Source organism: Camelus dromedarius, chromosome 5, assembly GCF_036321535.1.
Source record: "Camelus dromedarius isolate mCamDro1 chromosome 5, mCamDro1.pat, whole genome shotgun sequence".
Taxonomy (NCBI): domain Eukaryota; kingdom Metazoa; phylum Chordata; class Mammalia; order Artiodactyla; family Camelidae; genus Camelus; species Camelus dromedarius.
The window spans coordinates 15,211,261-15,236,720 of record NC_087440.1 but is presented as its reverse complement, the minus strand read 5'-3'; the positions used below and the strand labels follow the sequence as shown (position 1 = coordinate 15,236,720).

Below are 25,460 nucleotides of genomic sequence, written 5' to 3'. Positions count from 1 at the left end.
AAGAAAGATTAAAAGTGACCGTAAATCTCTCCCACAGACTGTAAAATCCCTAAATCCTCTCCCCAAACCCAGCTCAAATGTCACTGCCTCCTTTTTCTGGACTCCTTGGCATTTTGCACAGATCTCCGGTGTCCACGCCCCCGAGAGGTCAGGACCTCTCTGAAGCTGTTTTTCAGCACTCGCTGCCCTAGAGGGCTGCCGTGAGGGCCGACGAGATCACGCACCCGAGGCGCCGAACACAGGAAGCACTCGGGAGACGTTTAGTGTCATCCCTCCTTGAGCCTCGGTTTCCTCAAGGGTAAAATGAGGCTGGACAGACCAGGCCCAAAGCCCCAGGCCCGGGGAGGGTCGGCCTGAGGGGACGCACGCCGCGGGTGGCAGGGCCGCAGTGGAAGACCGGCGGCCCTGAGGGTCCCGGGTGCAGCGACGGCGAGATCCGTTTTCTCACCTCCCGGGCTCAGCAGCAGCTTCAACGCCTCCAAAATCCGCTCCAGACCACACGTTTCCAGAGCCCCGCGGGGTGCCGCCATGACTAGAGCGGGACGCGCCACTGGGCGATCTGCGCAGGCGCCGCGGCGGACCGGCGCCGCCGCCACGTGGAGTTGATTCTGTCTTGCTCACCATTCTATTCCGAGTGCCTGGCACATAACGGGCAATAGTTACTTGTTGCTTTTTCATCAAACAACCCTGATAAACATCTGTTCCCCCTGTGCGTTTCTTGGGGCAGGCGTAGGGGGGCAGAGAGGATGAGCTAAACACATGATCTGAGTCTTCTCTTTCACTTTCAGCCGTGATTCTCAAACTTGGGCGCTGAGAATCGCCTAGAAGTCTTGTGCTGGGACCCATCCCCCAGAGTTGAAATCAGAATTGGAATTTGAATGTCTAACAGATTCCCGGGTGCTGCTGATGCTACTGGTCAGGGGCTGCTGCATTCTGGGAACCACTGACTGGTAGAAAAAGCATCCTGAGTTATACATCAAATGTGCTTAGTGCAGTTCAGTTCCTCAGAGATGGATTATCCTTTACTAACTGAAGCTCAGATCTTAGATTTGGAGCGACTCAAAGTGTAGGTCCCAGGAAAGGCCCAGCATAAAGCAGCACGTTTTCATCGTTAGCCTGCAGTTGTTCTTGGAAATTCACATTAACAGCATGTATCTATTTACTAGATACACACATGCATATTATTTGCTGCAGCAAAACTAAAAGCAGTCCTGGATAGTGTCTAGTCAAAACTCTTTTTTGATTAAAAAAAAAAATGCCTGGGGAGGTGAAGTACCTGCCTAAAGTCATACAGCTCATTGGCATCACTAAGCTCCCACCTAGCACTTCCAGAAGAGACCACCTCCTTATAGACTAGTGGTTCTCAGAGTGTGGTCCTGGACTGGCAGCATCAGCATCATCAGGGAGCTTGTCAGGCTTGCAGTTTATCAGCTCCGCCTCCTCCAGACCTGCTGAATCAGAACCACAGGCGATGTTGGGCCCTGCCATCTAAGTTTTTAACAGGCCCTCCTGGTGATTCTGATGTAGGCTCAATTTGAGAACCACAGGCTTAGACCAGTGCTTCTCAGACTTTAATGTATATAAGAAGCACCTGGGAGGCCAGTGCTTCTGGTGCACACCCTCTTCTTTGAATAGCCAGTGACTCTAGAACAGGGTGTCCTGAACATTGCTGCACAGGAGAATCACTTGGGGAGCTGTCAAAAGTCCCAAAGCCCAGGCCCACCTCAGACCTATTAGAGCAAGATTTCTGGGACTGAGAGCCAGCCATCAGTGCTTTTTTTTTAAAGACTCCCAGATGATTCCAGTATGCAGCAAAGTTCAGGGACCACTGATGGAGAATAGGCAACACAAAAATTTAAGCTCTTGACAGAGATTCTCTACTTGACCAGACTCTACCCAGGCTTCTCTGAACCCTCTTCCCTGCCAGGCCTCAACCTCGGCTCATAAAGGCTTGAACAAAACAGTAGCAAAGTTTCTAACAGCTCAAGGCCACACCCCTAGGATGATCCTAGATCACCTTAAAGTGCCTGTCTGAGAAAACTCAAGGCTGCCAAAAGATGTCCGGTTTGTTCCAGACAACACCTGAAGATAGAGCCCCTGCCTCCCAGGCTCTGTGAGAGGGGAGGAGCCTAATTTCAATAAGCACCAGGGAGCAAACGCAGATGGGTTTCCCAGGGACCAACCCGTCTTCCTGCTTTTCGTAATTTTTCATTTCCCTGACTCTCCTGAGCCCCTATTTGCATCCTCCCTGTTCCCACATTTTCCCTCTAAAACACCCAGTGACCTCTGTACAAGTCAAAGCTGAGTCTGGTTCAGTCTGGACTCTTCCCACTGCAATCGTTTATTACTGACTAAAAGCTGTCCTGACCGTTTAGCATCCAGCTTTGTTTACCTTTAGCACAGTTAATATAACCAATTTCAGAACCACTCCCTGTCAACGTGCCATCTGAAATGGAAAGAAAATGATTTTCTGGCCTATGAACTCACCATGGGTAAGCTGCTCTGAGCAAGGCTTTTATTTGATTACCGCGTCCAGAGAAAAGAGAAAATGCACAAGTTCCCAACTTAGAGAGGGAACATCTAATTGTCCTGAAGGACTCGAGGAGCCTACTGAATGATGAGCTTCTAGTCAAGTACAACCGTGAACAGTACAGTCTGGTGGAACAGCCTGAGCTTTACTGAAGACAAGGAGACCTGGCTTTGCCCACTTAAATGCTGCATGAACTGGGGCCTCCGTTGCCTCATTTATAAACCATAAGCCACAGTGCCTGACCCAAGCTGCCTGCCTTCCTCATACCAAGAGTCTCCTCCAAAAGCTTTTTCTCATAATTAAAGTCAAATCTTCAGCATCTCCAAAAGCAGAATCCATAGAACATTCATTTAGACTCCAGAACACACCCTGGTTAATTCATCAATATTTCAGTGGTCGATTAAGTGACACAGGATATGCATTTTTTCAGGGACAAGCACAATTTATTTCCACATTATATTTCATGTCACAAGCTAAATCACAGAAGCTGCCGGTCAATACACTACCCTGGACCCTTAACAGAATCTGAGAAAAATTATGGGCTCTCTCCCAAGAAAAATGCACACACACATAAGCACATAAATTTAGCGAACAATTTTGAGGGGTTCAGAGACTCCCTGAAACACATTCATGGACTCTGGCTGAACCTCCAGGTCTAAACCATTGCCTGCAGAGGGCAGCAGGGCAGCTGGAGCCCACATTGAGAGCTGCATTCAGGAAAGCTGGGGACGCTGTAGAACTTGATTAGTTTTTTGAAGGCACTTTTCTTTAGCATCATCATCTCTTCTGGAAACCTGGAAAAGATCCTGACCCGGGAGGAGCCCCCATTCTTCACAGAGCCATCTGCGGGCTGTGGCTTCTGAGCGCTCACCGGCACGCTGTTGCAACTAAGGGAACGCACTGCCTTCTTCTTATTCTGCACAGACAAATAACTGAACAGAAAGGAGGACAGCTTGTGCTTGGTGACGTCAGGGGCCTCTTCGGAAAAGCAGTCATCAAGTGGGTCCAGCAGGGTCTCAAGATGGCGAAAGCCTTCCCCTCCCCCAGGACTGGCTGCCGCATGCTGAGGCTGCCTGATGGTCTTCCTGGCCTGGGCTGGGTCGTCTCCTATGCCAGTGACAGACTGAAAGGACATTTCCTTGGCCGAGGCTCTGGGGCCCCTGGTCAGGGGGATGAGGTTCCCAACCCGAGGGCTAGGCTGGGAAGTGCAATGCTGACTCAGGACGAGAGTGGCAGCATCGTGAATGAGATTCCAGTCTCTCAGGATGTCATCCCTGGTGGTGAACTGGGACGTCACAGTGAAACGGATGATCAGCTTGTCCTGGATAGTGGCCGGGATGAGGAAGAGACGGCCAGCTTTTGCTAGTTCCTTTAACACACTTTCTGTGAGACAATTAGGACCCTGTGAAGGATGAAGAGAGGTAAAATCTGTATCACATTTCCTGTAAGCATCCCCGGAAGCCCAGCATTTCCCTTTCCAAGAGGCTGAAAATCACCAAATAGCATCTTTCATGGGACATGGAAGATGGCATTACCTTTAGACGGAAAACCACCAGACCAAGGTGCCTCTTGGCAGGAATTTCAAAGAAAGGGTCATTTGTGACCAGAGACTCAAAGTATTTTGCCATTTCAGTACCCTAGAATTGGGAACACAGAGAGAACTGAGATTATTATCTGACAGGGGACGACCATGCATAAACATTCACACGGCCAAATGAGTTTAAACTAGTGACACCTTTGAACCAGAGACCTAAGTGGTTCCTGTCTGATTTTCTTCTCCATTTTATTTTACTTACATTCCAAGCTATGAAACCTCCAGTGTCTCCCTGTTTCTTGTCACATTAGATCCACCTTGAGAACTCATGTCTCAGGGCCCTCTTTCAACTCACCCCCAGAATCAGAAGGCCTGTGCTTTGCAGTCAAGGCAACGTATCCCTCATAGCTTGCTTCACAAATGTTGGCTCCCAGATGGGCCTAGGGGGCTGGCAAGGGCCCAAACCCAGCCCGTGTTCTGCATTTCCAGTGCAGGTGCCTCGTAAGGGCAGCAAATGCTCAGAGGAAGAGATGTTTGTTTCTACGGCCCACAAAGGCACCCAGAGGGCTACTGACAGCCCTGCCCCCATCCTGAGTCTCCATCTCTCCCTTGCCCCTCAAACCCTTTCCCCTCAATACCCTTCATCCTCTTTTTTCTGACATTTCACAAAGGACATATTTTTACATCTCATCCCCAGGTACACTGTGGAGAAGGCTTCAAACCAGTTTAACGGGTTTCTGCTGGGGATGATGGGGAAAGTTCTGGAAACAGAAGATGTAAATGTACCTAATGCCCCACTGAATACAACAGTTAAAATGGTTAAAGTTGTAAATGTTACATACATTTTACCATAATAAAAATTTTTTAAGTTTTATATCATATCAATCTTTCACTGAAGTTGATGTCATTTTTTAAATTTCCTATTTCTTTCTACTTAGTATTATTAACTAAATAAGGATAGGGCTTGCCTTTTCTTTCATTTTAAAAAATTTCTCCAGGCACCCAGAAGGATCTCGATAAAATATTTGCTAAGTAGTTGCTATCACCTGATTCTCATACCGGCTACTCTGTTTCAAGAGAAGTCAAAGGATTTAGCAGAAGGAGTGCTACAAACCTGATCCAGAAGCCCTTTCTCTCTCCAATGCATGGTCTGTTTAAAATGGTCTCCAATCCCTGCCCTAAGAACTTTTCATTTTCAAGTCCTAAGGCTCACTCTCAGGGAAAGCACCCTGCTAAACATTTTTTCTAGCTATTTTCTATTTCTACAATTTATTTTCTAATTTTGTCACGATTCTCCCCTGTATCTCCTTCCCTCCAGGCCCATTTCCATCCCCTGCCCTGCCAATCTGCAGATCTTTCTAAGGAAATTCTTCTTAAAACTATCTGAGCACCATTAAGACATCTCAGGTACAGATCTAGAATCAGGCTAGCTAAGGACCGTGAAACTGATACTTTTGAGCAAGGAAAGAGACCGAGAAGTCATCTTTGTTCAATCTCTTCATCTTCTAGGAAGAGCCAAGGTCAAGTGAAGTCCCCAAGGTACCAGTGGCAAATGCAGATCTCTGGTTGCCAAGCACACTCCCCCCAACCATGCTCTGCTCCCTGCTACAACACATACTATTTGCAACAAAACAGAAGAGGGGCAGGGGAGAGAGAGGAAAGGGGGCAGGCAGCATCCCTGCCACCAGAAAAGATTCTGGCCCGGGAGGAGCCCCCTCTCTCCATGGGAGATGAGAGGTGTACAGCGTTACAACCAGGGTCCTATACCCATCCGGGTCAGGGCTGGGCAAACTGCAGCCCCAGGCCAAATACAGCCCCCTCCACACCTGTTTTTGTAAATAAAGTTCTTTGGAACGCAGCCACACCTATTTGTACATTGTCTACAGTGGCTTTTGTGCTACAAAGACAGAGTTGAGTAGTCACAAGAGAGACCATATGGCCCGCAAGGCCAAAAATATTTACTGTCTGCCTTTTACTGAAATAGTTTACCTGTCCCTATTGTAGGTGGTAGGAGATGATGATGATGATGACAATGATTTGTTATCATTAGAAGAAGGAAAAAATGAAGGAGGAGGAGGAGAAAGGAAGAGGAAAAGGAAAAAAGGGGAGGAGAGGAGGAGTGGGGGAGGAAGGGGGAAAAGGAAATATTTACTGAGTACTTAGTGGAGTATTAGGTCCTGTACTAAGTAAGGGCTTTATGTGTATTATCTCATTTAATCATGACCATAAACCTTTGAGAGACGTATTATCATTCTCTCATTTTGTAAATTAGGAAGGCAGACACAAAAAGTTTAAGTAACTTGTCCAAGGTCACCAAATAGGAAAGGGTAGAACTAAAAACTCAAACACAAATCCCTCAAAAGCACTCAAAAGCACTACCCTGTAACAGAGATACACAACTCGGTTTTATACAACTTTCAAGAGCTCACGTAGTTGAGAGTAGCCCAGAACTGTGAAGAAAGGAGGTCTTTAGCCTAAAGCCAAGCAATCACTGTCCCTGAGCCTCAGCTATAAAATGGGGTTCATCAGGGTGACTACCCCAAGCATTGCTGTAAGAACCTAATGAAACACTGTAAGTTATTTCTTTAAGACACTATGCAAGTAATAATACTTATGATCGCAGTCAAGTTGAAGAGGTAAATTTAACTCACATCAAACAACTTCATTTTAGTTCCACCCCTTACTTTTGTGGGACACTGGTGGCCTTTTAGAGCTCGGTTTTGTAGGTGATCCTAGGAATGCCAAGCAGGCAAAGACAGGGCAGATGGAAAAGTCAGGGAAGCTCCTGGGAAAAGTGGAACCCAACCCATGAGCTATGCCGGAGGGCAACACACAGGTGAAGGTGCAGAGGCACCCTGAGGATGGAATTGTAATGCATCGGTGAGAAGCTTGAGCTTAGAGGCTGATAATCTGGTCCTTGAAAGCCAGGCCCGGGAGTCTGTGTAGGCAGTGGGGAGCTGATGGGAATTCAGGGCTTTGAGTTGCCTGGCAGAGGCAACGTGACGGGTGTTAGCCAGCACCTGCATGTTGAAGATCCATTCCTAGGCCGTAAGCAGAGGAGTTTTCCTGATAACTTGTAACCTCCACCCTCATCCCCCTGCTACCACCTTCCAGTTTTGAGTCTGAGGATCTCGAGAGAGCACAAAGTGCCCAATGTGCCTCCAGATGCTGTGTGACAGCTGCTCACTGATAAATGTCCAGTTAATCAACACCTTGATGTTGATTGATTACAAATGTAAAATCACCAACTCCTAATTACTGATTCAACCGTTTCATTTGGCTCTGTGTTTGCTTAATGAGGAAGGAATTCCCTAGGGAGAGACACACAAAGGAACAAAGCATGATGTCTTTGGATTAACCCTGCTGCTTTCATCAATAACTCTGTCTTACTCATAGTTGCTCGTAGAAATGAGAGGAAAACACTGCTAGCCAAAGTTCTTACTTAAGATCCACAACTTCCATAATGAACATGATGGAAGACCATGCCTGTTCCATTTCCCTCTGGATCTCTTTCCTAGCACAATCATTCGGTTGTTGAACTGAGCTGAAATATATTGTACCAAATATACCTTTGGTAAATACCTGTTGACACATTGCAGGGATGTTTGTTCCAGACTCAGTAAGTCTCCATGTCCAAATCAGGAGAGCCATGTTTCTGGCATAACCATAATAGTGACTAAAATTTTCAGACAGCCGTGACAACCAGAGTAATTCTGAAAAAAGATAGGCTCCTACCCTGGCCACACGGTGCCCTTTGGTTTACTCTCTATTTCTTTCCCTGCAAATCAGGCTCTCAGGCCACCCCTCCCTGGGGCTCAATGACAGCAGAAGGCAAGACATTCAGGCAGGGGGGAAAGATACCAAAAAGCCCTGGGTGTCACGTTTTGCTCACTGATCCTCTAGCTAACAAAGCAGCAGCCTCCCTGAATAATCAAGTCCCAGGAGCTCCCAAACAGGCCCAGACACCTGAGCCATGCACCACAGGTCCCCAGGGCAGGTCTGCAAAGCAGAAAGCAGATTTCCTCCCCACCAGGCCACAGAGCAAGCATGGGTTCGGCCCACAGTATGCACACTACGTACATGTCTGACGTGTGCTTGAAGATTCTTCACTCCGAAGGACCGAATCACGAACCAAAGTTTAATAGAGCGAAACCGTCGGCTCAGGGGGATCTGCCAGTGCTAGAACAAAGGAACACGGTGTTTGTGGTTAGAGACAGGGACCCTGGCTCCCCAATACGCCCCTGGGCTTTATCCCTCATTGCCTGCCCAGGCACCCAGGGATGCACGGTGTCACCATAACTCCCGAAGCTGTTGCTAAGGAGAAGCTGAGACAAGTTACCCAAAGGCTGCCTCGTCATGTGCCCAAATCCTAGCGAAGGTGGCCAATAGGCCCTGGTCCAAGAGCAAGACAGGTGGAAAACAAGCCCATGACCCTGAACCAAGGAGAAGATACTTTGCTTTTAATGCCACTTTAAACATTTCATCCCAAGCTGAAATTCACGATAGGGGCAATATATTTTTGTTCTCTAAAAGGACCTAAGTTCCTTGAATAGCAGAAAATAAAGTTCTATTTCTCTTCCCTCCGAACATGTGAAGTCAGTGATCAAGAGCTCGGACACTGGAGCCCCGCAAACCCGGGTTTCTCCTCCAGCTCTGCCTCTCACCGGCCGAGCCCTTGGGCGTGGCTGCCTCACTGGCTCCTGGTGAGACAAAGAACGAACAGCACCTCTGGGGAAATGGTTCCAGGGAACCAGGGCAAAGAGCTTCACAGGAAGTTATCAGTAAGTTCTGGCTCTTTAGATGATAAAAACCTGAGCGACATATCACAGTGGTATTTCTGCCTAGAATCCAGATGATCATTATTTAATCTCACTGTCCCGCCCTGATTTTTCCTGTAACACTCCAGTGCCCTCAGGAGGCAGCATTCCAGCCCTCAGATTGCAAATCAGCATCCACTCTTGGCCTCTTTTAGCCTGGATTGACCCTTTGTTCCTGGTGACCAAATTCAACAGAGTTTAAAGTTCTCGGCCTCTGTTAGACAAAGATTGACCCTTTGTTCCTGGTGACCAAGTTCAACAGAGCTTAAAATTCAAAGTTGTGGACACCAAAGATCTGAAAAATGTCAAACCAATTCCAAACAAATCTCTCAGATCTGAAAACAGAGCAGGGTTTGGGAAACATCTGCAATTATTCGGATGTCTAAGGTGGTTTCTAATGACCTCTACCCCAAATGTCAGAAAGCTTCACCACAATTTCTTTTGACTAGAAATAAATATTTGTCCCATCAAATATTTACCTACTCCTCTACAGGACTGCCAAATCCTCAAAACTGTGCTCACCTTCATCTTTCACCCCAATTTCCTGACTCAGGCACAGTTTGGATACTACCCTTTGGTTGATGGACAATGTTTCTCCTATATCAAGTAATAAGCCTTGGATTTCCAAGTCAAACACTCTAGTGCTGAGGACCAGCTTGGGGACTTTCGTCACCAGCAGAGGGCATCAAAACCTGGACACAGGACAAAATCCCTGTAAGGGAAAGCGTCAACTCTACCCCTTGCTCACTGAACATTCTAGAAGGAGACTAATGAATGGATAATAGCAGCCTTCTCTAAAAATACTGCTTTCCAGATGGTTATGGCCAATTGACTCCTATAATTCACCAGCAAATTAACATGAGAGGCAGAGATTTTTTAATTTTGATTTCTTTACACTCTATCCACATCTCCAGTGGTTCCTACTGTCACTATTCCAAACCCAATCCATGCTGACCCAGCACGTTCTAGCCAATATTTTCTGTTGGGAAAGGAAATTTGGAAATGACTCTTCTTTAACTCAATGCTTTCCCAATTTTTCTGGTCAAGATGGCAGAGTAGTAGGACCATGAGCTCGCCTCTCCTCACAACTACAACAAAACCACAACTGACTGCTAGACAACCATTGAGGGAAAAAAAAGACTGGAACCTAGCAGAAAAGATCTTCTTCAACCGGAAGCATAAAGAGGAATCCACAGCAGGACGGTAGGAAGGGTGTGCTTGTGATATAATCGGGCCCCATACACCCTGCGTGGGCAACCCACAAGCTGAAGAATAATTAAGTCACAGAGGCCCTCCCACAGGAGAGGTCTGAGCCCCACATCAGGCCCCCCAGCCCACGGTTCTGGCATTGGGAGGAGGAGGAGACCCCAGGACTTCTGGTTTTGAAGGCCAGTAGGACTTAACTCCAGGAGCCCCATGGGACTAGGGGAAACAGAGACTTCATTCTCTTGACAAGTGTGCACAGAATCTCACGTGCACCAGGTCGAAGGGCAGAGGCAGTGATTTCATAGGAATCTGGGCCAGACCTGCCTGCTGGTTTTGGAGTCTCTTGGGAGGTAGGGGATGGCTGCTGCTTACCCAGGGGACATAAGAGCTGGTGGTGGACATTCTGGGAATGTTCATCTACATGAGCTTTCCTGGAGGCTGACATCTTGATTGGATCATTAGCATCAAGACCTAGCCCCACCCAACAGCCTGTAGGGAAGCCTCAGGCCAAACAACATATAGGGTGGGAACACAGCCCCACCCATCAGCAGACTTCCACAGCCACAAACACCCTACCTCTAGACACCCTATCCACCAGAGGTCCAGGACACATCTCCACCCAGCAGTGGGCAGGCACTGGCTCCTCCTGCCAGGAAACCTGCATTAGCCTCTAGTCCAGCCTCATTCAACAGGGGACAGATACCAGAAATAAGAAAACAATCCCAAAGCCTGTGGAAGGAATCCACAAACCCAGGCAAGACTCTATACTGGGACAGGCTGGACCCTGGCCCTTGGGTGACAAAAGAGGAGGGTACTGCTGGGACGCACAGGACGTCTTCCACAGAGGGCCACCTCTCCAAGGTCAAGAAATGTAACTAACCTACCTAAAAATACAAATAGAAAGGTAGACAATATGAGGTGGCAGAGGAATATCTCCCAGGCTAAGGCACAAGATAAAATCCCAGAAGAAGAAATAAGTGATGACAAGATAGGCAATTTATCTGAGAAAGAGTTTAAAGTAATGATGGCCAAGATGTTCAGAGAACTCAGGAGGAGTACAGATGCACAGAGCAAAGTTTTAAGCAGAGTTGGACAATATAAGGGATATCCAAACAGAGTTGAAGAATAAAGGCTTTCCCAAGCCCTCTCTGTCCTTTCAAGGTTTTTCAGGTCTCTCTTGCCAAGGACAAGACAATGCCCCATCCACTCACTGAGGGGAGGAGATGGCACTTCCTGATGTCAGAAGAATCTAGCCCTGATTCCAGGTGGCCCCAGGACCCCAGGGATGAAGTCCGTAAGTCTTCTTTCCCGGGGAAGCCGCTCCATTTCTGGCTCATGTCAGACATGCCTGGGGTTCTATTTAAAGCTGCAGCCACCCAGGTGAAAAAGTTTAGGGCATGAGCTGGAGCAGCAGTGAAGACCCCCAGGGTCACAACAGATGGCAGCTTTGGTTTTCTAGGAGTTTCTTCGAGATTCGAAAATTAAATCCACAGATGAGAGGTGGGGGACAGAAAACATAAAGCAGCACCTTCTGGAGGTAGAAATATACACAGTAAGGTTCCCCTGGGCCAGTGTGAAGAAAAGTTTAATTTGATGTTTTTTTAAGTGATCTGGTAGAGAGAGCATACCATAAAATCTTCAGACTGATGGGAACAAACCACAGGAAGACCCTAGGATGTTGTTGTGAACAACAACAACAAAAGTAATACAAAATCCAAAACGGCCAAGGCAAGATAATGCTCTTAAGTTAAGAGGATCCAAATTCACTTATAGGAGAATGGGCATCATTTCAGGAGAGAAACCTAGAATTACCCCTAAAGATATCTTCCCCTGGGGATGCTGTGGAATTTTTTTTTAATTAAAAAATTGCTGAAAACCCACCAGACAGGGCAGTGGAAGTAAAAGAATCTTCTTTTTTTTCTATTTCTATCAACCTCTGGAGGGTCCTCCCCCCACCAATGCAAGTTTAATGCCTGTAATTCCAATCAAAAAGCTTCAAAAACCTAAAGAAAGTGTGAGCTGGTCCGAGGGAATAACCAATATAATCAAGGAATGATGGGGTGATTATTTTAGGACGAAAAGGGCAGGACACTTGAGTCCCAGGAGATAAGAGAGAACCATCTCTTCACAAAGAATTACTCACAGATGTCAGGCATTGCTCTCTGTGTTTCACTGTGTTAATTCATTTAATCCTCACAGCAAGCCTAAGAAGGCAGCACTGTGATTATCACCCTCATTTTACAGACAAGAAAATCTAGATACAGACTTTAAGTCATTTGCCCAAAGCTACACAAGCTAAGAAATGGAGGAACTGGAATTCAAATACAGGCCATCCTGGCTTTAGCACCTACGTGCTTGGCCACTTTTCTGTATAACCAATCTCTGCATCTTAAAAAAAAAAGAGCTTTTAGGAACATCAAGCCTACGTTTATTGAGCATGGGCCGCATTCCCGGTATTGTGCTAAGTGATCCACATGTATCTTCCCACTTCAGCCTCCCAATACCCTATGAAATCAGTGCCACATACTGATTTTTCAGGTAAGATCAAGGCTGAGTGAGGTCCACTAAGTTTCCCAAAAGCCCACTGCTGCTATGCAATCCCAAACCAAGTTTACATTCCTGTCTACCCTAAAATTAATGCACTCACCGAGGAGCCTCCCACAGTGCCTCTACAGGGACAAAAAGCTGAAAATGATTTAAGCAAGGAGTCTCTTTCCCTACCCATGGAAGTTCTCTGCCCTGCCCTGCTGCTGAGGGGTAAGCAGAAAAGATAATCCAGGATGAAGGCAGAAGAAAATTGGTCCTGTGGTAGTAGGGAGAATTTTTAAATGCCACAAATATTCAGGAAACTTGCATACTGCCTCAAAGGTTGGTCTCATTTGCTAGGGTTTTTAAAGTTCTCTGGATTTCATTCTGTACACTGAGGCACAGCTTGAAGCCAAAGGTAGACGGTGGCAGCATTATGGGAAGGGCTCACAGTGTGCAGCTCTCTGACGGAAGGAGACCCTCGGGGTCAGATGCAGCCCATTTCCACCTCAGAGGCAGCCAGGCTGCCGGTTCCGGTTCCGGCCACTCACCATGAAGTCGGTGGCCACGCCCGAGTCGGCATGCCTGAGGTAGACGGGGTTCACAGAGAAGGTCTGCTGCAGCTTGTACTTGTCCTTGACCCTGTGGGTTCCCAAATGGGCATTAATGGCTGAGGCCTCTCTGCAGGAAGCAAGGCTTTCCCACAGGCTGGGAGCTGGGCTGTCACACTCACCAGAATGCAGTACAGTCAAAGTGCACCATCATCCACTTGGAAGGATTAAAGGTGAAGGAGTCAGCATGCTCGATGCCCTTCAGAAACCCCCGGAACTCGGGGCACAGGAAGGCAGTGCCTGCATAGGCAGCATCAATGTGGAGCCACAGCCCCTCACGGGCACCTGCGGAGGCAAACGTCGCCTGGCTGGGAGTGGCCCTGAGGGTGGGAGTGGGTGCCACCAGCCAGCTAAAAGGCATCTCTTGTCTGGCCCAGCCAGCTGGTGGGCGGCAAGAGAAGGGCTGGGAAAGGAAGGACTGCTTTGGCTAAATGACACAAGGAGGCATGTGGAGATGAGGGGAGGGTGTCTGTGCAAGGACTGGGGCCAAATGAGGCACAGCCACCCCTACAAGGAAAGCCTACAGCGCCTCTGCCCGCCTTTCCTCTCACTGGCCCAGAGGGTCGGCACTCTCTTGGCTCCACCTAGAGCTTTCTGAAACAGAAAGCAACCTACTGCTGGTTTGGAGAGCAATGTTCATGCACCTAAAACAAACGTCAGTGAGGGCGTGTCTCTCTTTCCTAGTAGGTTTCTTGCTTGAGGATTTGGAACAATCACATTTGGGTTTCTTTTCTGCCTTTATCTCCCCCAACAGTTTCCCCACCTCTACCCTTTTCATTTTCTTAGTCTAGACCAGAAAATACTCCCCCAAGCCTCATTCACCCTGTGTTTTGGATACTGCCTGCTTTAAGCAGATCTCAACATACAAGTGAGATGTGAGAGGCCTAAGGCCCTCCCACTGCTGCCTCCTAGGACAGGCTGTGAAGGAGGGCAGCTCTAAGCCTTGGTCCCACGCCTGGGCAAAGCAGTGACCTAGCTGCCCGGAAGGTGCTGGTGACCTCTGCTTGCTCTTCCCACGCTCCCTGCATTGACCAAGGAGGGGCGAGATAATTCCACTGGGTTGGTTAAGGATTCGTGCTCTAGGGAACACTACTTGTCTTCCTAGCCAGACAGGACAGACACTTACAGATGGGGCCCAGCTCTGATAGGCAGTCAAATGCACAGACCCCAGTGGTCCCCAGTGTTGCACAGACCTGGAGGAAAACAAAGTTAACATGGGAAAGTGGGCTCGTGTGACACATTGGGCCTGAAAAAGATTTAATCACAGGTATTATCTATCCCATCCATCCCATTAGCACAATGTGCATTTCGCACTATATTTTATCATGACCCACAGGAAGAAATACAGCAACCTAGGACATACATGTATTTGACATAAAAATTTTACCAAACAATGTGTATTCTCACTACAGAAGTGCACTCTGATATTTTCCTTTCTATTTCTTTTTTTTTTAATACTGGCTATGACCCACAAAATTTATTTCACACAGACTCATAATTTGTGAAACACTGTGTTCAAGGATGTTTCTGCTCTTATGTGCAGCATGTTACTTACCTGAATTCTGATAAAAATCCCTCCTCCTGTCCCAGCTCTATCATCCTAAGCTCAGAACTTGGTCTGACTTACAAAGACAGGCACCAACCCCCGCTCCTTGTCCTCCTCAATGGCTTTCTGAAGAGCTTCCCCTCGAAGTGAGAAGTTGTCATCCACGGGCAGAAATTTCATCTTGACCAAAGAAATCAAACCAGCCTTTTCCACTGAGGAGTGGGCCTGGCAGGACCATAGAAACCAGTTAGCAGAGTCATCCTGGGAGGAGCACTGCTTAGAACCCACTGAAGCCAGATCCGGGGAAGCAAACACAGCATCAAACATTCATCTTCCCCCAGGGTTCCCGGAGACCACCTCCGAGGCCTGAGTTGCCCTTGATCCAGCCCGTTCATGTCTACAAGGAAATCACTCAAGGACTAGGACCCCAGAAGCCAAGCGCTGCCCTGAAGGTGTGGCCTGTGCCGGGCAGCTCACCTGGTCCGAGGCATAGGCAATGAGCCGGGCGTTCAGGGAGGACTCATCTGCCCCAGGCTCAGATGCTTTCATTTCCAGGATTTTGTTCTTCCTCGCCGCCAGCAAGGCGATCAAGGTGGACTCGCTGACTGTGCTCTGCAGTGGAAGAAAGATTACCAGTGGCAGCCTCTGCCTGTGTTCTCTTGGCAAATTCCCCCGGCTTCTTAAGGGTGTGTGTGTGTGTGTGTGTGTTTAATAGCTATTGCCAAGGAAGGACACAGTGCCTGCCTAAGGGGCTGTCCTTCCTCCCCAGCTCACAGACCTATTCCGTGTTCTCCGTTCACAACCTCCTGTGTATCCCAGGGCACCTCTCACTCCTCTAATTTTCAGGGAAATTAATGAAAGCAAATTTTCACCAACATCTCGATTAGACCACAGAGACCAAAAAGGGAATGTTCAGTCCCTGCTAGGTACAAGTCTGCTTGTAGGTATGTTTGTTCCCTGTGTTTAAGGAAAAAAAAAAAGAACTTTCAATGTACTAGGTATGGAAATGGAGTTTGTTTCCACAGGGATATCCCAAAGAGAGAGGGTTCTGGCTTCTGTGAGAGATGACTTTGGCCTCAGTTTTGTTGCCAGTGGCTCTTGTGATCTTGAACTAATATTGCCCCTCCAAAATATTTCCATTTATAAAATGGGGAGCATTCCTTTAGCTGCCTGCAAGAGTTGGGGTATCAATTATCTAAAAAAGCGATGGATAGGATTTTGCTCTGGCCATGACTGTGGGAATCCTGGGCCTCCCTCAGCAACCTCACAGGAATCCTGTTGGTTTCTCACCATTCATTTTCTCGGTCTTTTGTGTCTTTGCTTCCTGAAAGCTTCAGATGACCTACAGCTGATCACTCCCTGCTGAAAAGCCGGGCAGAGAGTGTCACAGCGAATAGTATAGACCAGGTCCCACAAGATATTCGGTGGCTGAAAATTACGCCACAACAAGGAAGCCAGCAGAAATAATAATATTATAATACCATCTGTATAGCATTTCATACTTTACAAAACACTTTCTGTCATCCCCATTGCTCCTCATAAAACCTGAGACACTGTGATTCCTGTCTACATACAGGGATATTGCTGCTCAGAGACGTTACAGGACTAAACCAAGTTCACATGGTTGATGAATACAGGAGAAAGCACTGTTTGGATTGAGACAGGCCTGGGTTTGAATCTTCATTCTTCCACTTACCAGCTGTGTGACCTGGAGCAAATTTTTAACCTCTCTGAACATCAATGCCCTTATCTCCAAAACCGAGGATAACATTTTTTACTGACAGGGTTCTTGGAGATAATTCGATGAGAAGCAAGATCATGTCCAGCAGACATTTAGCATGTTCTTCCAGATATAGTATCTGAAGCTGTAACTGTTTGCTCACAACCCAGAAAGTTCACAACGTGCAGTTATCTGTCTTTCTTGTGGGGTTCAGATTTTAATCTTGGTACAAGACTGGCGTGAGAGAGAGAGTCACTTAGCTAGCAAATGGGCCCAGCAGACTTTCCAGTTCTCATCTCAGGGCAGCATGGCTCTTTTCATGTAATAGAAGAATTTACTTAATCCCTTTGAGGGTATTATTATTATTATTACTTCTCTATAAAGTCAAGAAAATAAATGAGAAAATACTATATTAGAAAATCAAGACAATTACATATTACAGAAGGATTCAAGAATTTGGGGGTTCTCAAAGGTCTCAGAACCAAACTCTCATGAATGTCAAGGATTTAGAGATGCAAAAATACCCATAGTCTATGGAAGGCACCCAGAAGATTCCACTATGCTGCACTGTTCTGGACAGAAAAGTGAAATTATTTAAAGAACCATCATTTGACCGAAATTCAAAAGGCAAGGTTATAAGATAAGGTAACTCGATTTACATTGTTAATTTCTCTCCTTGCCAAGCATCTCCCGGGCCTGGGAGGGAGGGAAAGAAGTCTTTACTTGCTTTCTCTTTTCCACTTACCATACGGTGTAAAATCAGACAAGGGAGGGGAGTTAGATCACAAACTAAGAAACCTGATTCAAGGAATAGCAGACATGTGATAATGTGTTGATTGATCTTTTTCAAAGAAAAACTGAAAGAAGAGTGGAGACAGTGGTGGCAGTGCTGTAAACCCAACAGGAGTCGCGATGGTAGTGGCGGCAGCAGTGGGAGCGGGGGCTGTGGTGGGGTTGGTGGTGTCGGGTGACGGTGGTGGCAGTCGTGCCAGTGAGGATGGAAGTGGCGATGGGGGTGTGAGTGATACGCAGGGAACCCCATGGAACACATGACAACTGCCTGGGCAAGGGTTTGGCTTATCTTTTACGACTCAGCTAGGGGGAGTTTGCCATTGGAGGCACCTGCAAGACGCCTCCCCCCTGGCTGCCGGGGTGGTGGTGCAGGAAGTGGTCTGGGAGTCCCAGCATCTTTGCCAGCCAGTCCATGACGTTCATCTCCAGCTCCGTGCACGCAGGGCTGGAAGCCTGAGAGAAGGAGAACAACTTCATCCCGATGGCCCCCAGGCACCGAGGTGCCCCCACCATCCCCAGAAACTAAATCTGTCTCCGCCTTGACTCTCCCCAGGCCTAACCTAATTTGTCCCTGGAGAAGGCGCCACTGTCAGGCACTGTGTCCCATCCCTTCCCCATCCTCTGCCAAACCAAAAAGGGGAAAGAATGTGGGGATTTGATTCAGGCCACCTTCAAGGAGGTGGATTCTCCTGTGACTCAAAGGCTCTGTGGAAGAACAGCCCTAGAAATGATTGCTTCCATTTGGCTCCCCAAGTCCCTAAAATATCCAGCTGAGAAGCATGCTGAAGGCCAGGGGGATGTTTTAGGACTAAGAAAGACAGCACTCCCTCCTGGAAAAGACAGCAACTTTCCCAGCTCCCACCCCACTCACACACATAAACAGTTCAGGCTTAAAATATAAAGTCCTTCTAGGAGGCTTCTGGAATAATTTAAAACTGATTGGAAGTGCTTAGTGGGTTATTAATGGAAGTACTAGGGTCCATCCCTAACCCCTTGAAGACAAGAGCACAGTGGAAGTTGTACCCACAGGAAACAATGTGCTTAGTGAGGGTCACAAACTGTGGTAATAACCAGATCTCAGCCCCAATCTCATCTCTGTCTCTGTGAGCTGTGTGGTCTTGGGGACATGAAGTTCCTTAAGCCTTAACTTCTTAATTGGCCCCTACAAAATGGGGCCAATACTCATAATTCCATAGGGGTAAAGGATGAGACAATTTATATAAAGCTTAGCTCGAGGGAGAGGATATAGCTTAGTAGTAAAGTGTGTGCTTAGCATGCACAAGATCCTGGTTTCAATCCCCAGCACTTCTATTGAAAAAGTAATAAACCTATCAATAAAATAATAACTCGCCCAAAACAAAAGCAAAACCAAAAACAAACAAAAAGCTTAAGCTCAAACAACATAGCCATTGTTAACATTTAACTTGAAACCCTGTTCAGAGACCAGGACAAAATATATCAGCCCCAGGAGATCACTTCCTGCGATGTCCCCTTTACCCCTGGTTACAGCTACAGCTATTGCTACTCACCCAGGTGAATCCCAAGCAGTTGATGGCATCGGCCAGCATGTCTCCCAGCAGTGACGGCCATGAGGTGAGAGCTGGGTAGTAGGCGTGCATATGGGGGCTTTGCCAATGTACCACCTGGAGGCAGAGCATGGACACGGTGGCACCAGAAGGCAGGTCCCGGAGGCTTTCCTCCTCCAGAGACCCTCCCTGGCAAGGGGAAGCACCCGCTCTAGAGACAGCCTGACACTATTAAGATAACTGAACAAGTGACACAAATCACATAGAACCCATAGAACATACTCATGGTGTTCTTGCCACCCCCATTTCTCACATTCTGAGCTAGTTCACCAGCGGAGGGTTTGCACATGTGCAAAGACCAGAAGGGAATATGCAAAGTGGAAATCGCGGTGGGAATTAGAGCTGTGGATTCTAGGTAGTGTTTGCATTCGCCTCCAGTGCCTATCCCCCAGGCTGCTCCTACCCAGCATGAAAGGAAGGGGAGGCTGGGAGCTCAGGAAGAACAGGCTGCTTGTCTCACCCAGTCTTGCAAAAAGCATCTTGAGTTCTCTGGGCACGCAGCTCCTGCAGAGGATCAGTGGGAATGGGTTCAAAGCTGTCCTTAGCTTCCCAGTGGGGATGGAGAGAGGAGATGAGAGGGCAGAAGTGCCAGCCCAAGGGCATGGGACGCTGCCTCCAGGCTAACCCTTGAGCTTCCAATGAGATTAACCCCACGTAAGGAAAAGCCATTGGACGGGAAGAGCCCCCTATAACAGGTCCTGGAAGCATCCTCAGAAGCTCATTGGCCTCACTGATTATCTAATCTGGCTTCATCTCACTGTTCTACAAACATGCCCTGATCATTTCTGGGTTCATGTCTTTGAGCAAAGCTGTGTCCCCTGACAGGAGGGCACTTCTCATACAGACATGACCTTCCAAAACCTGTTAATTCTTAGAAAGCTACTAAATGTTGATTTCCTCTGTGAACCCTCCCCCAGTTCCCATGCCCCCCTTGATCTCTTCCCTGAGCCCACGGAACACTCCCATCCTTGATGTTTCACCCTACTGAGAACTGAGTGTATCATCGATTTACTTAGTGTGCACAAATTCCTGTAATTCTTCAAGAGCAAGGACGTGTCCTGGACAAGGCGTATGGTAGAAGGAGCTTAAGATTAAGCCCAAGGACACAGGTCCTGCCTGTAACCAGCTGTGTGACCATGTAGATTTATTGTGAAGCTAATGTACTGAAGCTCCAAGGTCCCATGTTTGCACAGGTGTCTTTCAAGATCCATTGTTGATTTTTTTTTTCTTAAAGGACATCCCAAATTTTATATCCAAGTCAGACCCCCAACACCAGAGTCCTCCCTCAGTCTACCTCAGTTTCTCAACATAAAATAAATCCTGTCTCCTGGGATTATTGTATGGATCAGCCTGGGAGGAAATTCGTAAAATGTAAAGCACTAGTGTTAACAGTAAACTAATCGCATGGTGATAGACACCTCGCATATCCTGACTGACCCTTCAATAATCAGACCTCTTCTTCCAATTTTCACCAGGCAGAAGGATCATAGGTAATAAGTTATCTTCCGCTTTCCACGCTTTTTCTTATTTAGTTCTCACAGCCCCTCTGTTAGGTAGGTTCTACCATTATCCCTGTTTTACAGATAAGAATTGGGGCTGGCGGAGAGAGGCAGCACCCCCATGATCACACACACCTTGTAGGGACAGATGTCAGCGTCAGGACAGGAACCCAGGGCTGCCCGACTCCAGAGCCCAGCATCTAAGCAGGATGTCAACCTGTCTTCTCCCCCTGCTCTGCAAGAGGAGGAGGCAGGGTTTCTCTAACTAGGGTTGGAATTAAAGTAAAAGGACAGTTTTTCTTCTCTTCGAGTCTGGGAGGTGGCATGGAGGGAAAAATTAATCCAGTTTTCAATGATGTGCTAACCCAGATGAGAAAGTAAGGGGCCAACTGCTTTCAGGCCAGCTCTGTGAGGCTGGTGCAGCCTGAGAGATGAGCTGGAAGATTGAGTTTTCATTATCGATGTGCTTAGTGACAGTATTTTGGAAACCCCAGAGAAAGGCTTCCACCTCTGGGCCCTATCAAGAGGCAATTTGTCTGTTCTTGTAAGATAAACAAGATAAGATAAGTCAGAGAAATGCTTATCAAAACAGACAGACCTCCGGGTCCAGAAATGAGCCTCTTTAACCGCGCCCCCAGCAACTGCTGGAATTTCTTTCCCTCAAATGAATCAGCTCATTTCCACCTCTTTTGACAGTTGCTTTCAGTCTCACTACCAAATTACGGTTGGGCCCTCCGCAGATAACATTTTACAGAATGAAATCCATGAGATAATCTGATTGGGCAGCGAGCTTCCTTGGTAGAGCTTTACTGATTGAGAAATTTTCAAAAGATGCTTGCAAAATAGGCTGAATGGTCAGACAGAGATGAGTATTTGGCTTTGGACAAACTTGCCATTACTTTCTAAATTTGAATAATGTCCCACTCCTGCCTCCAGGCATATTTCTGTCACATCTCCGTTCCAAGCTCTTTGGGGATGGTGGGAGCAAATATCAAAGTCATCCTGGGGGAGAGCTGCAGGACACCAATGCCCCAAGCTGGGACCTGTATGACTCTGGGAAGACAAAAACTTCTCTGAGCCACAGTTTCCTCATCTGTAAGATGGGGATTTTAGGGTCACTCTGGGATAAAACAAGTTAGCCTATAGTGTTGCTAGTAAAGTAGCCAGCACGTGGCATGGAGCTCAGTAAAAGGCAGGCTCTCTGTGGGAAAAGGATGGTGCACGTTTGGCTCCCTGAGCACCCTGGCCCAGCTCCTCTCCCAGGTGGTCAGGGACATCATCTCAGCTCATGGCAGCTGGCTCCAGCTCAACCTTCAGGCATCAGCCAGCTCCTGCCTGTTCCTTGGCCCCACTAGTGCTGTCACTAGGCTGTGCCCTTTGTCACCAAAAGTGTAGATGATTCAGGGACAGCTCCTTCCTACTCCTGAAAAGCAGGTCAGTCATGCAACCTCCCCTGGTTAGGAAGGACGTGGCTCCCCCCTCACGGAGGAGAAAGGAAGGAGCTGACTGGGACTCACTTGGCTTCTCTGCCCACTCAACCTGGAAATCGTGGTGCCCTCAGAGGAGTGTGTTTTCTTCCCTCCTTCCCTTTGGCAAGTCTCAGGATTCTGTAGGAGAGTCCCTGGCTCGGCCAGCTGGGGCTTCAGGGACCACCTCCCACCTCCTCTCTCCATCTTGCTTCCCACAGTTGTCCTTTCCCCTCAGAGCCAAATTTCACTATTCACCCCACCCATCGGATCTCCACACTTTTGTCGAACAGGCCCTGGAATGCAGTCCTCATCCCCTCCAGCTCCCCACTCAGCTCTACAGGTTGGAAACCCAAGTCCAGACTGAGTCCTGGCCCCTCCACATGCCCAGAAGACAGGCTTGGAAGTGGGCAACCCAGTGGCTGAAGGATCACCCCAGGTGTACCCGCGGCAGGTCATTCCAGGACTAGTAGTGCCTGCCCGCCTGCACCCAGATTCACAATCGCCAGTGTGGTGACTGCATCTCACCCCAGGCATGATGATTCGCTCAATGTCCCCAAAGATGCTGTCCCAGCTGTCAGGTTCCTCGGGAGCACTGTCAGGCAGCTGGGCTCGCAGGTAGCCAGGTCTCACATCAGGAGTCACCCGCCGCTCCCGCACGGTGCGCAGGTACTGACAGATGTAATCCACCATCTCTTTTCCTACAAGAGAGGCAGAGGAACCAGCCTCAGGTTCCCAGGACAGGCCTGGCCAATTCATCCCCATCACCCTCCAGTCGGGGCCAGGAGACTTGGTGAAGGAGGAAATGGAGTCATGGGCTGAAAATTAAAAAATATGTAAGGGAGTGAATGAATGATGGAAGGAGTGCGTGACTGAATAAATGAACAAGTGGGAAAATCTTCAAGGCATTAAACACTGCGTGGAAGTAAAGTATTTCTTTTTCCTCTGCTTCCCTTATCCATGTCAATCTTGATCAGCTCTCCTACCTTTCTTTTCTTCTCAAAAACAGAGCAGCTATTCACTTACTACCTTATGAGTCCAGTAGAAATGCTGTGGTTCTTTCCATGCAAAAATTGTTGCACACATGCACACACGCACACACACACCCCCCTTACATTCTTTGTTGGCACAGATGGCAAGTTCCCAAGCCAGGTTCTGATAAAAGGTAAAATATCTATTTGCTCACCATTCCCATTGAACCAGTAATTCCCCACCTTTTTTAACCCATGAACTTCCTTGAGAAGCTGATTAAAACTATAGGCTTATACATATACCCAGTTTTCTGTAGAATTTCTGAGGTTCATGGACTCCCTAAAGCACAACCATAGGCCCAGAATAAGAAGCCTGCACCAACGTGAAATCTGGGGGACATGCAGGACCATGTCTTAATCCATTTATCTCCCTCCCTCTGCCTCCACCAACACAATGCCTAGAACAGTTTGTAGATGCTCAAAAAATTATATCAAACAAATAAATCCATGAATAGGGAAGAAAAACAGCCAAATCAAATACTTGGAACCACCACAAATTATTTATTCTGTCTTCCCTTTCATTTCTCAGGAGAGGGTCTCTGTCTTCAAAGCCTCTGTCTCCTCCTCTCTCTCTTTCTCTCTCATTGCTTCTCTCCTTCTCTGTGTCTATGTGATCACCTCTCCCTTTCTGTCTCTCTCAATATCCATCATTCCTCCTTAGTCCTCCCCAGGCTCCTTTCCCCCCTGCATTATAAGAGAGAGAGAAACAGAAAGAGAGGGAGAGACAGAGACCAGTAAAGAAAACCCGATTCCTTCCCTCTGCATCATCTCATGTAAAATTTTCATGAGCAAGACAAACCCCAGACGAAACTGGGGAAACTTTCAGCACCCTCCTCTCTCCTTTGTGCTTCTTCCAACCCTCCCATAGCCCGCCACCCCTTGTGACTGCAGCAGCACCCCTCCACAGCTCCCAGAGCCCTGGGCCTCGCCCTCTACTTGTCCAGGAACCATAAGAAATTCGTTGGTGTTCTAGTCACAGGATGAATATCCCCAGGAGTCTGCTCTCAGCTAAAAGTGCCTTTGGAAAGCAATGGAAGAAGCTAATGCCCACTGAAGTGTAAAGTCTGATAGCGTCTCAGTGAGTTATGCCCGGGTGGAGGAAAGAGAGGAAAAGTTGGATTTTAACATGGGGCAATGCCTTATGGCAAAGAAATTTTAACCAAAATAACTTACTAGTGGGGGTGAGGATATAAAACCTTATAGAAAGAGTAACTATGAACAACGATCTACTTTCCCTATTAAGAGAGCCATGCTGGGAAACAGGATAACCATTTGGTTTCGCTCATCACACAAGGCTTGAGACATAGGAAGTGCTCAGTAATTACGTGTGGACTGAATAACTAAATGAAAGAACACTCCAGAGAGATTCCCACATAAAGAAACAAATCAGAAGAAAGATAAGATTTTGCAGTGACTGCAGAACACTTAGGGAAATGATTTTCTATTTCAGAATATGAGTAATCCCCCCTTTTTCCCCCATTTAGTGGATCAGATCCAAATCCCCTCTTCTGGGGGAAAGCAGAAAGGAAAAGCGTGACAATGCAGTATGAATGGACTTGAGAGCTGATGTATGAGAGGGAGGACGAAGGAGAGGTTGAGAGTAGTTTTAAACGCAGATGCCCCATTGCCCTCGGGAAGTATTTTGCAGTAGCCAGCTCTCAGAAGGCAGTTCTTCTGCTCCAGTCAAACGACACCCCAAAATCTAAGCGGCAGGTCCTTCAAGAATGGCAGCAGGGAAGAGGCCGGGGTGCCATGCTCACCTCGCTCCCTGTACTCCTCGGGCTCCATCGTCTCCCTCGGGCTCGGCTCCGGCTCGCAGACCACACGGAGGAGGTGGAAGGTGCACTCCTGGGCGGCCTGTGTGCCCTTTATTTATAGGGTTCTCCTTTCTTCCACCTCAGCCCCGCCCTTCCAGGGCCCTTCCTCTGGGCTTAATTAATTCCACCCCTTCTTCCCCCACCCCTGGCCTTTTTGGGAACAGTGAACTTTAGCTGGTCAATTTAGCTGCTTCTAAATTAAACAGTGCACTTAGCAGGCAGCTGCCAGGTGCATACGGTCAAGAGCCCTCATTTCTTTCTGCCCCTGGATTCATACAATAGAGCCTTGAGGCTCACACAAAGCTCCCAGCTCAGTAGCCCAGAACAAAGCCAAGGGCATGCACAGAAAGTAGCCCCAGTTCTTAGTGTTACTCCTGCCCCTGTCAGCGGCAGGGAGGGAGAGACAGGCACGCAGGGCGAGGCTGCTCTGCGGGCCATGCTGTGCTGGAAACAGGCAGATGTTATCACTCAGCGCGGGTTTTTTTTTTAAATTATTACTGCATAATATTTATTGCTGAGAGAGATGAGAAAACACAGATAAGCGAAAAGAATACAAATTGAAATATCACTCAGAATTTTTTCAGGGTTTTTTCGTTTGTTTTCTTAATTTTCTTTTTTGATTGACGTATAGGCAGTCTACAATGTGTCAATTTCTGGTGTACAGCACAATGTTTCAGTCATACATATACATACATATATTCATATTCATATTCTTTTTCATTATAGGTTTCTACAAGATACTGAATATATTTCCCTGACATCACTCAGATTTAATCATC

General features: G+C 47.5%; 1 protein-coding gene across 1 annotated transcript; it reads right to left on the bottom strand.

The window, feature by feature from the left end:
• Window positions 1-2,963: 2,963 nt before the first annotated feature.
• On the bottom strand, window positions 2,964-25,007 carry HDC (histidine decarboxylase). Its single transcript, XM_010995819.3, has 12 exons — window positions 24,625-25,007; window positions 22,362-22,534; window positions 18,812-18,925; window positions 17,613-17,735; window positions 15,248-15,382; window positions 14,852-14,995; window positions 14,351-14,417; window positions 13,347-13,509; window positions 13,165-13,255; window positions 8,145-8,243; window positions 4,066-4,167; window positions 2,964-3,932 (listed from the first exon to the last, which is right to left on the bottom strand). Exons 1-12 carry the CDS (start codon window positions 24,650-24,652, stop codon window positions 3,186-3,188), a joined length of 1,986 nt encoding a protein of 661 aa, XP_010994121.1. The 5' UTR covers window positions 24,653-25,007; the 3' UTR covers window positions 2,964-3,185.
• Between the last annotated feature and the right edge of the window lie 453 nt (window positions 25,008-25,460).